Raw genomic sequence first — 13,282 nt, forward strand, 5'->3', positions numbered from 1 at the left:
AGCCTTTGGAATGTGCTTTGACAATTTTGCCCATTCAGGTTTTCTGCTGCTTCATCTCCTGGCTTTTACATTCTTTATTGAATTGTGAAAAAGGGATGTCCTTCCTGCTGCTCTGGTCTTGTTTCATAGAACAGAACAGATTTATTCTCTTTTTTGAATGGAGTTGTAATTAACATGGCTCCTTTTGTTTAACAAGTTCAGTTTACATAGTACCTGCTCATTCCAGAGCATCATTATTGGTGGCACACCTTCATTGACTGATGTCTGAGGGCTCTGGGAATAGTGTTTGTTAATTATCTGCAGCAAACCAGGTAACTAAGGGGAGGTTCTGCTACTATGACTTCGATGAAAGTAGCACTGATGATTTTTTAATTGCTTAATGATAGATTTGATCACCTTTTTAAAATTTTTTTAATGTTTATTTTTGAGAGAGAGACGGCGAGCACGTGAGGGGGGAGGGGCAGACACACACACACACACACACACACACACACACACACACACAATCCAAAGTAGGCTTCAGGCTCCACACTGTCAGCACAGGCCCCAAGACGGGGCTGGAACTCATGAACTGTGAGATCATGACCTGAGCCAAAGTCGGATACTTAACCAACTAAGCCACCCAGGCGACCCTAGATTTGGTCATCTTCAAGCAAAATAGAATCTATACTCCCCCACTAAGGAGGCAATATTAAATCGTAATTGCTGAAAAAGAAACCTGGGCCATGCACACTCCTTTGCTGTATTTCTACTAAGAGTGCCTAAGTTTATCTTTGGTTTATATGAATGTATAATTTTCTGTAATAATGTCATCATCCAAGTTCTTGTAAATATTTTATATTACATAGTAAATTCAAAAGTCCTCAGAGGCCCAGCAGGCTACTGTATGAAGCAGTCCAGTGTTATAGACTCGGTCAATCTGGAGAGTATATGACTTGCTTAAAAGCATTTAGGTTTGACTGTTTCTCGTTTTGTTTGTTTTTTTAACACTGCCAGAGCGGGGGTGTTCAGGGGATGGGAATATATCTGTGGGCCTGATTTGGCCCTTGTGCTTCAGTTGGTTTACATGCTCTAGAGAGAAAAGGAGGCATTAAGGTTTTATAGAGTTACTGAGTTCTAATATTTTAGAGCCAGAAGGGGCATTGCAAATGAACTAGGTTAAGACTGTCATTTTACATTTAAGGAAACTGAGGCCCAGAGAAGGGAAGTGTTTTACCTAACTTAAAGTTCAAATGGATTCTTCTTTATTTTCTTTTAAGTGGGTCTTAAAGACAAGGGAAATTTGAACACCCTTCTAGGGATGGTATTTCCATATTCTCCAATATGACAGCCGTTAGCCACATGTGGTTACTGAGCACTTGAAATGTGACAAGTGCTACAGAGGAACTGAATTTTAAGTTTACTTCATTTTTTAAAATTAAAAAAATTTTAATGTTTTTTATTTATTTTTGAGAGAGAGAGAGAGACAGAGCACAAGTGGGAGAGGGGTAGAGAGAAGGGGAGACACAGAATCTGAAGCAGGCTCCAGGCTCTGAGCTGTCAACACAGCCCGATGTGGGGCTCGAACTTGTGAACTGCAAGGCCATGACCTGAGCCGAAGTCGGACGCTTAACTGACTGAGCCACCCAGGGGCCCCTAAATTTTATTTAATTTTAATATTTAAGTAGCTCCATGTGGCTCGTGGGTACTATACTGGACAGAGAAGCTTGGGGATTACCATTTTCATCCCTAATATATCAGTCTACCTTGAATAAATATGCCACTTCACATATAACTTAAAAACCATTCAGCAGTATACTTCTTTTTACCTACTCTCCATCCTTTGTGCTCTGGTTTTCAATATTTAATTCTACATATGTTGTTATTATTTTTACTTTATTTGGATCTGAATTCTGTAGATCCAAATTTCCATCCACTGTCATTTCCCTTCAGCCTGAAGAATTTCCCTTCACATTTCTTGTAGCTCAGTGCTTCTGGATGATTCTCTCAGTTGTAAATGATCTAAAATTAATTTTATTGAACCTTACTTTTAAGGGACATTCTCACTAGTGCAGAAGAGTAGGATGGCTTTTTTCCCCCACGCACTTGGGATGCTGTTCCATTATCTTCTTGCATCGTTTTCTGATGAAAATCCAGCCCTCATTCTTCCCACTGCCCTCCCACGTGTCATCTCGTTCTTTCCTTTGGCTGCTTTTCAGATTTTTTTATTTATCTTGAGTTTTGAGAAATTTGACTATGATGTGACTAGGTATGGTTTTCTTTGTATTTATCTTGCTCAGAGCTTGTTGAACTACTTTGATCTGTGGATTGACTTTTTTTATAATAAAGTTTGAAAAGTTTTGACTGTTATTTCTTCAAATAATGCTTGCATCCTGTTGTTCCCCAGAGGGGAATCTCTTTTTCTGGGAGTCTGATTGTATGTATAGAAGACGACCTGTTATTAGCACACAAATCATTGATGCTCTGGATAATTTCTATTAACCTGTCTTCAAGTTCAATGACTCTTTCTTGTATAGTGAACGATACTCTGGTCCATCCAGTGAATTGGCTTCAGATGCTATATCTTTTTATTCTCGAATTTCATTTTGTTCCCTTAAAAAAAATTTTTTTTAACGTTTATTTATTTTTGAGAGAGAGAGGGAGGGAGCACAAGTGAGGGAGGGGCTGAGAATAGAGGGAGACACAGAATCTGAAGCAGGCTCCAGGCCCTGAGCTGTCAGCACAGAGCTGGACTTGGGGCTTGAACCCACAAACTGTGAGATCATGACCCGAGCCGAAGTCAGACGCTTAACCGACTGAGCCACCCAGGCGCCCCATTTTGTTCCTTTTTAGAGTTTCCACTTCTTCCCTGAAAAAAACCATCTGTTCACCTATTATGCTTACATTTTCCGATATAGTTTTTAACACTATTATGATACTTGTTTTAAAATCTTTATCTGCTAACTCTAATAACTAAGCCATCTACTTCCATAGGCTGTATTTTCACTTTATTATTCTCTTTTCCACCCTTTTTATTTATTTTTTTTTGCATGCTTTGGAATGTGTATAGTATTCTAGACATAGTGTAAAAAAGTACAGTAGAGTCTGAAATACAAACATCATGAATTCATTTTTCTCTGAAAGCATTTTATCTTATATTTGATCAGTGGATTGATCAGATTCTTTCTAAAATTGAGTTGATGCTGAGCTGAATCTCTAATTAGATTGTACTCATCTGAGGTTAGCACATCCCCAACCTGTGTCTAAGCTCTTTGTCGTTGTTGTTGTTGTTGAATATTATCGGTATTTGATCTGGGGTAAGTTGGTCTGCAGTTTCCAATATTTTGGGTTCACATTTGGGCTTAACTCTGACGGTGTCTCAGAATACAAGCACCACAAGAATATGTGGGTATATGTGATGTTTCTTTTTACTAATCAGTCCCTCCTGTAATGCCCCTTCCTTGGCAAATTTGGAGATTGGAGAATTACCAGACCAAGCAATTTGGTTTTGTGTCTACAGCTCATCTAGGTTTCATGCTGTCTCACACACCAACATTTTCATATAATTTTGGAATGATTTCTCTTCATTCCTGAACAGTCTCTCCCTGGCAGTCCTGTACTTAAATCAGGCACTCACCAAAGGTATGAACATTGCCATTGCTGTTTACTTACATATGAGATGCTTGTTTCTGTCTAGACTCTATCAAAGCTTCCTTGCATACATTGGACTTGCCCATTCAACAACGGTGATTATTTTGTCTGACTTTTCTTGTTTCTGTGAGAGTCATTTACATCTTTCTACATCCTAACTGGAGGCAGAAGTTCCTCACACGTCTTGAATTGTCAAATAATGAAAGATCATGTAAGGTAAGGTAAGATTCCTTACCTTTTCAGGTGTCAGGAATTTAAAAGACTATACCTATCTGAGTGACATCAATACCGAGGATAACCTACACACTCAGGGCATGATACCAGAGTCAGTAACCACCCCATGAGCTACTCCCTCCTGGGAAACTATGTGTGACTTCCTTTGCTCTCCCAAAGCAGTAAGTTTTTACTCTGATCAGACTCGGTGGCCAGAATTTCCAAAGTCAGGTCCAAATTTCAGTACTCCAAGTTATTGGGAAACATTACTTTGTGTTTTTCAGTTGTCTGGTTGGTGCTCTGCAGTGTGCATATGAAAACACGTGCTTCAGAAAATAGCTCTTTTACAGTATTTCTATGCAGTCCTGCATTTTAGTGAAGTCCCCATATGCTCACAATAGCTGGATAATTATGAATGCCTTCTACCTGTTACTGAAATTGCTAATGAAGTTTTGAGTACCAGAAAATAACCTTACCTTATCTTAGTTCTTTAAAGTAAGCTCAACTAGATGTCTTCACTTCTTAAAATAATTTGCTGGAAACAACATCCTTAATAAAGTTTGCTACAAGAGAGTTAAATGTAAGTGTGATGAAAAATGATCATTTTTTTTTTTCTGGCGAGTGTACTGCTTATAGCATAATGACTAAAATTTTTTGTAATATTTTGAATTTATCAGTGGAACATTTTCTGATGAATTACATCTGCAGCCCCTTCCCTTTCAGTCATGTTTATACCATACCATGATGTGAGTCAATTCTGCCTTCACATAAGAATATTTTAATCAGCCCATCTCCAGAATACGAGTCCAATAATTATTTTTTAAAGTTTGTCCATTGCCAGTCTTATGATAGTTCAGGTGGCATTATTATTTGGAATGAAGAGTAATGATGCTTTTCATGGTATGGGTTCCTCAAACTAAGTCTTATCTTTTGTGATGCCAGACCAGGCCTTCAGGAAGTATCTTGCTAGATTTGTAGTTTCCTGCCTGCCTCTTCCCTCATGAGGCAGGAAAGTGTAGAATGCCCGGTGTATATCTCCCAACCCCACCCCAGATATACTGAAAAACAGAGGAAGTGTTAGCCACAACACATTTTGCCGTTTGTAATCCAATAAAAGGGGCCATAGACCAAGGACATGGTTCATTCTGGATAATTCTGAAAACAAAAACTCACTTTGTAAATTTGAATGCCACACTCCCAGGATAATTCCCAGGACCCCTGTGGACAGGATAGAAGAGGAGGAAGGCACTTTTCTTTCCAGGAATTCATTTGTCATGCTCCTTTGACATGTTAGAATTCCAGCATGTGGCATCAGTTTTTATTTTCCTTTATGCTTCCCAGTTTTTCTTTACTCTCAAGAACATCCTCACAGTCAACAGGTGCAGTATTTATAAAATTTATGATTTCTCAAGTTATCTCAGTAGAGGCAGCGTGGCTATTCCCATTCTAAAGGCACTATGAAAGTTTCAAGGACTGAAAACCATAGACTGGGAATATCAGATCTGCACTTGTTTAGGCCTATAAGCTTGTGTCCTTTCTTTATTAGAGTTTTGGTGAATGCTTATATCTTCAGTCAAATTTTTCAAGAAAAGTAAACCTAACACTGTTACTGATTTTTTAAGAAAATAATCCCTAAATGTCTAATACTATTCTGACCAAGATAGTTTAAAAACTTGTTTTAAAAATAATCCTTTCCAAAGGTGCCTGGGTGGCTCAGTCAGTTTAGTGTCAGACTCTTGACTTCAGCTCAGGTCATGTTCATGAGGTCGAGCCCCATGTCAGGCTCTGCGCTGACAGCATGGATCCTGCTTGGGATTCTCTCTCTCCTCTCTCTCTCTCTCTCTCTCTGCCCCTCCTTTGCTCATGCTCACTCTCCCTCTCCCTCTCTCAAAAATAAATAAACTTCAAAATTTTTAAATTTAAAAATTTTTAAAAATAAGAATAATCCTTTCCATCTTTGTCTTGCTTTGATTGGGGTAGAAGAACACATAATGAAGAAACCGTACATCACTTTGCTTGAATTTTTCCTTTCATTCTATAAGTGTGGGCATTTCTAATGTGCCTGGCCTGGACTTTTCTTTATTGGGGCATTAAAATTGAAGGTAGTGGGGTGCCTGGGTGGTTTAGTTGGTTAAGCATCTGACTCTTGGTTTCGGCTCAGGTCATAATCTCATGGTTTCATGAGTTCGAGCCCTGAGTCAGGCTCCATGCTGACAGTGCAGAGCCTGCTTGAGATTCTCTGTCTCCCTTTCTGCCCCTCCCCCACTCACGCTGTCACTGTTTCTCTCAAAATATGTAACTAAACATAAAATAAATAAAATTGAAGGTAGCAAGTAAGAAATGAAAAACAGAATTCTGTTTCCAACAAATGGACGGTACCTGTGTATTAAGACCAAGAAGTGTGCACTCTTGCCAGTTCTCTTCTCTTGCCAGATGGGTTAAGACTTCGGATGCTGAGATATTTCCCAGGAGACAAGGAGAGTTGAGGGAGTGATTTAACAACTCGTGAATAAGGCCTGAGCTCTTTACCTTGTTTTGTTGATTCCTTCAGTAGCGGACTGTGGATCCGTTCAGAATAATTTTTCCCCTAGCAAACCTGATAGAATTGTGGATCTTTACCTACATTCATTCCAATGTTGACTTCCCCGATGCCACACTTGAGAAGCTTTGAGAGCAAGAATATCGCAAACCTTTCATGCACTTTATATACTCCTTTCATGTACTTTTTTTCAATTGCTCATCGCTTCCTTCCAGAGACACTTACTGGAAACATTATGCTGGTGACAGACACATGATAATAACCTATTTCCTATTTGTTTGAAATTATATATTATAATGCCATTAATCTTGATAGGAGAAAATATTATGTAAGTAGTATTTTGCTAAAATGATTAAGGTATTGATGGTGTCCATAGATATTTGAGATTTTTAGTTAAAGTGAGTTAAAATTGCTAAATTCTATTAAAGGATTTCAATGCAACACTTAATAGTATAACAGAATTGGATATTGTAGTTCATATGCAAAAAAAGGAAAAAGTTAGCTCCAATTGTTTTTTCCTTCTTTATTATTGGTATCATCTTCCACTTTTACTGTGCCTCTACTGGGAGCCACATATCTGATCCAATTTACTTTAAGTATCAGTTGAATCAATGAAAAGCTAACATCTATCTGAGAAGAAATACTATACTAGGAAGACATTATACTGGAAAGAATTTTCAGAGTTTGTATTGGTATCGAAAATGTATTTATGCTATTGAATTTAAGCATTTCTTATTACTTGGATTTTCTGTCATGAAAGGAATATACAGAGGTGCCTTGGTGGCCCAACTGGTTAAGGGTCGACTCTTGATTTTGGCTCAGGACGTGATCTCACAGTTTGTGAGATCCAGCCCCAAGTCAGATTTTTTGCTTACAGCGTGGAGCCTGCTTGTGATTCTCTCTCTCTCTCTCTCTCTCTCTCTCTCTCTCTCTCTGCACCTCCCCAGCTTGTGCACATGCACATGCTCCCCTCTCTCTCAAAATAAATAAACATTAAAAAAATGAATATACAGTCCTTTTTCTGGTGTGCCATGAAATACAAACTCTAGTGTAGTATTTGCCCTTTAGGTGCCAAATCTTCACTCGTAACACAAAAGTTCATGAGTGCAGAACTTGATCTCCTTTACTGCCCATGTCCCCAGCATCTACACCTGGCACAGAGTAGGAACTTTATGATTTTTCATTGAGTGCATTGATTCCCATGTATTATACTATGACATGCATTTGTATGGTATCGTATGGCTTTCAAAACATTTTTACTTAGGTTAATTTCATTTGACTATTACAACAATTTTGTGAGAAATGTAGGACAGATATTTTATCTTGTGATACCCAGTTCAAGTGGTTTGTGGTAGACCTAAGATTGGAGGGGGCCCAGCTCATAACAGTCCATTGGTTTTTTTTAATATCAATCATCATCATTCAGTAAATGCTTATTATTATAGGCCAGTCACTGTATTAAATAATTTAGCTGAATTATTTAACCTTTGCCATGACATAGCCCCATGACATAGAATGATCTTCCTTCCATTTTAGAGATGAAGAACTAAAGCACAACGAGGTTAGGTGATGCATGCAAGGTCAGCACTGGGGATTAGGCTCGAGCAGTGTGAGTTCCCAGCGCAAGCTCTCAATATGGTCTAACCACTGCTCCACAGTTTTTTAGGATGTCCCTCTAAAAAGTTGGCTAGCGTACATATCTGAGCCAAATAACTACCATGGTGATTTCCTAATGATTTTATTAAATTATTTGCTATCACTGTAATAGATTCTTATTGAGTGTCTCAACAAATTTATAAGCCAGAGATAATTGTTGTTATAGGTTATGGGTAAAGAGAAAAGACAATACAAAAGAAAAAAAAAAAAAGGAAACGTGGGTATGTGATTATCAGAATGTAGGAGTCAGGTGGGTTGCCAACATTACAAGGGAGTCAGATTTGTCATTCTTCTGTTATAGACTAAGGTACCTCCCAGGTGATGGAGAATGAGTCTGGAAAAGAAATTATTCAAGGCAGCTGCATATTTGTCAGGTTAGGACATACCTACAGTCTTGTCAAAGGAGGAGAGCCAACCAGTGCCAACCAAATGGGATGATCATGGCAGAGGAAAACCTCGTTGGAGCTCAGCAGTGTGCTTCTTAATGAATGTTCTAACCTGCCTATTCCTGTATAAATGGGAGTTCTGTCTGCAGCTTGAGCTTCACACAGCTCCTCAACCATGTGTGAAGTGCACCGCATCGTGACTCAAGTATCCACAGCGGCTGAGAACATGCTAAAGGAGCTCTTGCTCCCAGAGAGTAAAAGCCTGGAGAGAGTTCCACTGACAATAAGCTGAAGTAGTTGAGAGAACAAAGACTGTGCACGTGGGGCAAATACATTAAAATCAGATTATTCTAAATGGAGTTTCACTTACCTATGCAAAGCAGTGCAATAATAAAGCAGGGGAGGTAGAGTAGAATCATCAACATTAGTTATAACCTGCAAAACCAAAGATTAGATTCCATGTTGATAAAATAATAGGAAGACCACCGAACCTGGGCTCTCCATCTCGGTGGATAACAAATATGCCGAGGTGGCCTTCTGCAAGACATATCACCTCAATCGTCACCACCTCTTTGGTTATGTTCTATAGGTTGAATTGTAAATCCTATCTAATCATATCTAAGATATACAGGTAAATTTATTAAGTACTTTCTAAATATTTTTCAAGTACATGAATTGAACTATGCATCCAGTATGTAATGTCCAGTTATTGAACATTAACTCTGGGCCTGCCGCCATTTTGGTACTTCTGGGGGTTGTTCCCACTTATACCCAAAGTTGCCTTCCGTCACCCAACTTTCCTTTTCCATAGAGCAAATTGGCCAGGAGATGTTGGAAAACCTCAGTCACGACAGAGAAAAGATACAGCGAGCACGTGAACGAGTAAGTAGAAGCGATACCGTTTTTTTCAGAAGTTCAGTAAATAATAAGGCATAGAAGGCACATGCATAGACAGTAACAGTGACATAGATGCAAGTGTGTATAAAAAAGGCAAGGGTGGATGAGGGATGTCGAGTAAGGGGAGAAGAGAAAAAAGAGTGTGCAATGGAGAAAGAATACGCTCTTTCTTTCCCCATCCCAGAATGCCCCCTGGTAGATATTTTATTTAGCTCTATAACTGAGAAGGTCATGAGGGAGATTTTGGAGTATGTCAAGTCTTTCAGGGTGAAAGCTGTAAAAATAATGATGTCTCATCTTCACTTAGTTCATTTCGTTACCGTTTATATTTCTAGGACTTTGCGCATTTTAAATTGGATTTTAATTACCAGATGTATATTCAACTTTATCAGCCTGCAAGACATTTGCTTTTATAGCCAGTTCAAGTATCCAGCTTAAAGCTCCTGGGATTATCTATTACATGTAATTTTCTAAATCAACGAATTTTCAGAGACTGTGTAGGTAACAAGGTGTATTTTAGTGTATTTAAGTATTTTTTTATTAATTGGATTTTCATCCGTGAGAAAAACTCCTGCTTGCCAGTGCACTTTCGATACGATCCAACTGCATGAAGTCTCACTTTGTTTTGTTTTAATGCTGCTTTTCTCCTTCTAGCTTCGAGAAACAGATGCTAACTTGGGGAAAAGCTCCAGGGTCCTGACGGGGATGTTGCGAAGGTAAGAGCAAGGTAGGGACCTATCTTCCTCTCTCTCCCTTTTTTGAAACTGTGTTTTTCATCTAGTTGCAACTGGGCATTTTCCAGGCATGTGAGCCTCTGCTCTTAGTACCCTGCGTCAAGACCCTTTTGAAATGACAGAGCACTGATATTAACTCTTGTTTGGACAGGGACACATACTGAGTAACTTAGATTAGAGAGAAGGTTTGAGCTAGGGGGTTTACCTCAAGCTATGGAAAAAATTAGGGTTAGACATGAAGTACTTTTTCATAGCCTGAGGAAGTCCCCGTGGCAGGAGCAGACTGATTTTATTTTCTATTTCAATAGCCTCCTTCTCCTAGAAGGAATGTGGGCCTGCCAGTATCATGAGCACACTTGGTATTAGCTTTGCTCTCTCCCTGTTGCCTTGTTTTCATTTCTTTTTTAAGAGGCACTGTTTGGGGAAACATTTCAATCGTATGTATACCTAAAGATGATGTTTACAATTTAAAGATTATCTGAATAATATGAATTCACATGTGCGCGCGAACAGATGTTTATGTTTTATGTGTGCAACTAACCTTCGACTGATGGAAAACATTCAGGAGAGTATGCGGAAATAAGTGAATGAATATGGGTAATACTCTATATTCTATGTTTCTGGGGGAGGGGAGTGAGAAATGTGTTTTCACTGTTCTGAAAGTCAGAGACATTTTTTACGTAGGTGTATTTAGCGTGGCATTTTCTTACTTTCGGAATCTACCAAGGAAGGTTATCATCTAGCACAGCCTTCAGTTTAGAACTGTAGCTCGCAGTGTGAATGAGAAAGGTTGAGAATCGCTCCACAACAGCTTATTTGGAATTTTAAAGAAGAAATCCTTTAGCATGGACACTATATATATATATATATAATTTAGAGAAAGGAAAGGCTTCTCTGATCACGTATCTATCTGTATGTAAGAATTCGCTAGAAGTGTGTTTGCTGTGTTCGTGATGGACAGCACAAGACCCAGTCGTAGGGTTGCTTGGTCTCCATCAGGCTGATAGGTCTTGAGCCTGAAGTTCCTGGGACACTCCAAACCAACACTGGCCTAACTCCACAGGCCCCTGATTTTCCTGCAGGCACAGTCCCAATTCAGCACCATAAGCCACTGAATCCTCTGCTTAAGAGTAATACATAAATGACCTAGAAAAACGCAAAATCCACAGAGAAGTGGCAATTGAGAGGAAGGGTTCAGTGCCTATAGACAATAAAAACGAAAAAAAGGAAAAAAAATCCTCTATTGCTTCCCTGGGAGGGCCCCTGCGATGTGAGCTGTAACGAGTATTCTGCCTATGTCTCCATTTTGTCAAATCTCATTAAAGAGTTTATGTCAATTGAGCTGTCCAGAAATCATTCATCATTTTTAGTGTAAAAAAAAATCATGCGGTTATTTAAATAATATCATATTAATGTTAAAGTTCAGCTGTCATTTAATGGTATGGCTTAATCAGATGTAGCATTTAGGAAAAATAGTTTCTGCGGGCTCTACGTGGCTTTCAGGTTGGCAGATTCAAATAAGGATTTATGAGTTTCTGAACCAATGTATTTCTGTCCATGTTTCTGCTTGATGTACCTCACCCTTTTGTGCAGGACACTGCAGACAGTTATTTCAGCAAATAAAGCATCTCCTCATATTGTGTTTGAATAAATTTGCAAGTCATTAGGGAGGGTGAAGCACAGACACCCTGCAACCTTTGACTGGGCTTTCTGTAGGGCAGTCATACTAACCCGCCTGTTTCATAAGCCTACAGAGGGAAATTACTCCACCGAAACCCACTTGGGGTCCTCTTTGTAGGCAAACTCAGTCCATCACTGACTCGTCTCCTTTTGGGATCTGTCTAGAGAGTGAATAGAAATAAAAATCTTCAGGTGGACATCACCTTGCTGTGATGAGCCAAGGAAACTCTGAGGCCCTCCTGTGCGTAGCAGCGATCGTGTTTTTTACAAGACTCAGCTAGGATCTTGGTATCAGCCAAGGTATCCAGATACTCTTAATGCTGTACCTTCACTGAGTCTCTGGGGAACCAAAGGCAGATGGTGGTTTTGTTTGGTTCCTAATTACTTATCCCACCTGATATACAGTTTATTTTGGTCTTGGGAAAAGGCAGAAATGTTTGATCAACTTCTTCACTCCATTGTTTTTATTATTCCCTGGAAAAACAGTCTCTAGAGAAATGGGACCAGCTTTTATGTCCCCAAGTCTCTTATTGAATACTCTGATTTTGCTTCCTCTGTTACATCCCTCCCATTCGCAGGGACTTCCCTTCCAGCACTGGTGAGATTGTAATTCAGAGAGAGAAATCACATTCTGTTACCAAAACCACATCGCGACGTTGTGCGTCAGCAGTTGCGTCTAAGTTAAGGTGTAATACCAAACCACGCGCCCATCTGTCACCTTCGCAAGTGTGTAAAGGGAATGAACGTGCTCCTCGTGCAGTGTCGGCATCCACCTCGATAACACGAGCTTATTTATTTGCATGTGATGAATTGTGTATGACCGAGAATATTCTACTAACATACTAAACCAAGGAATTAATTTATTTAGAGGAAAGGTGGCTGATTATTTTTAATTTTTTTAAATTAGGTTGCTTTCAATTCTGTATATGGAATGGAAACGTTCCATATACAGAATGATGGCCTTTGCCCCTCATTTGGGTCATTTTGTTTTGATTAGCCTGTGGTGAAGACAGGTGAGACCGATGTTCCGTCAATGTCAGAGTCTGTATATAAAGCCACCCGGTTATCTGCAAGACTGACTGAAAGCAGAGAGGGAAATAAAAATGAGTAAGTGACAGCCACCACCATTCATGCTTTCTTAATGTTTTATTACCATCACATGAGGTAAAAAAAAAAAATGTATTTCCTTCTTTTCTCTCTCTCTTCCTGCTTTTCTTCCTTCCTTTCTTCTTTCTGCTTATTCACTTCCTCAGTAAATACTTAACGCCTGGAAACAAAGCCTTGGGGAATCCTCAGATGAAATCAATTCGATCCTTGCCCTCAGTCCTGCTGGAGAATCCGTACTGTGGGAATTCCTAGAACTACCTCCTTCTCAAGGAAACTTCTGAGGATTCCTTAACTCCAGCAAATGCTTACTGGTCGTTAAAAAGGGTGGCAGGGAAACAAATAACCAATAGAAAATATCATCTAAATAGCTATAAAACCAATACGTTTCAAAAGTTTAGAGAGGTAGGAGGTTTATACAATCATAAACAAGCTTTGAAAGG

The 13,282-nt window shown here is 39.2% G+C and overlaps 1 protein-coding gene across 11 annotated transcripts in view; it reads left to right on the forward strand.

The window, feature by feature from the left end:
- Positions 1-13,282, forward strand: part of VTI1A (vesicle transport through interaction with t-SNAREs 1A) — a 348,766-nt gene that overhangs the window by 197,858 nt on the left and 137,626 nt on the right. For 7 of the 11 annotated variants that reach the window (XM_053206829.1, XM_027063063.2, XM_027063064.2 and 4 more), the window contains 2 exons: positions 9,236-9,306; positions 9,976-10,037. In XM_053206829.1, the coding sequence (XP_053062804.1) occupies positions 9,236-9,306; positions 9,976-10,037 (133 nt within the window). Of the gene's footprint in view, positions 1-9,235; positions 9,307-9,975; positions 10,049-12,313; positions 12,863-13,282 lie in introns of those variants that run through there. The other 4 variants (XM_053206826.1, XM_053206827.1, XM_027063066.2 and 1 more) reach the window with 2 other exon arrangements.

This window comes from Acinonyx jubatus, chromosome D2 (assembly GCF_027475565.1).
Source record: "Acinonyx jubatus isolate Ajub_Pintada_27869175 chromosome D2, VMU_Ajub_asm_v1.0, whole genome shotgun sequence".
Classification (NCBI taxonomy): domain Eukaryota; kingdom Metazoa; phylum Chordata; class Mammalia; order Carnivora; family Felidae; genus Acinonyx; species Acinonyx jubatus.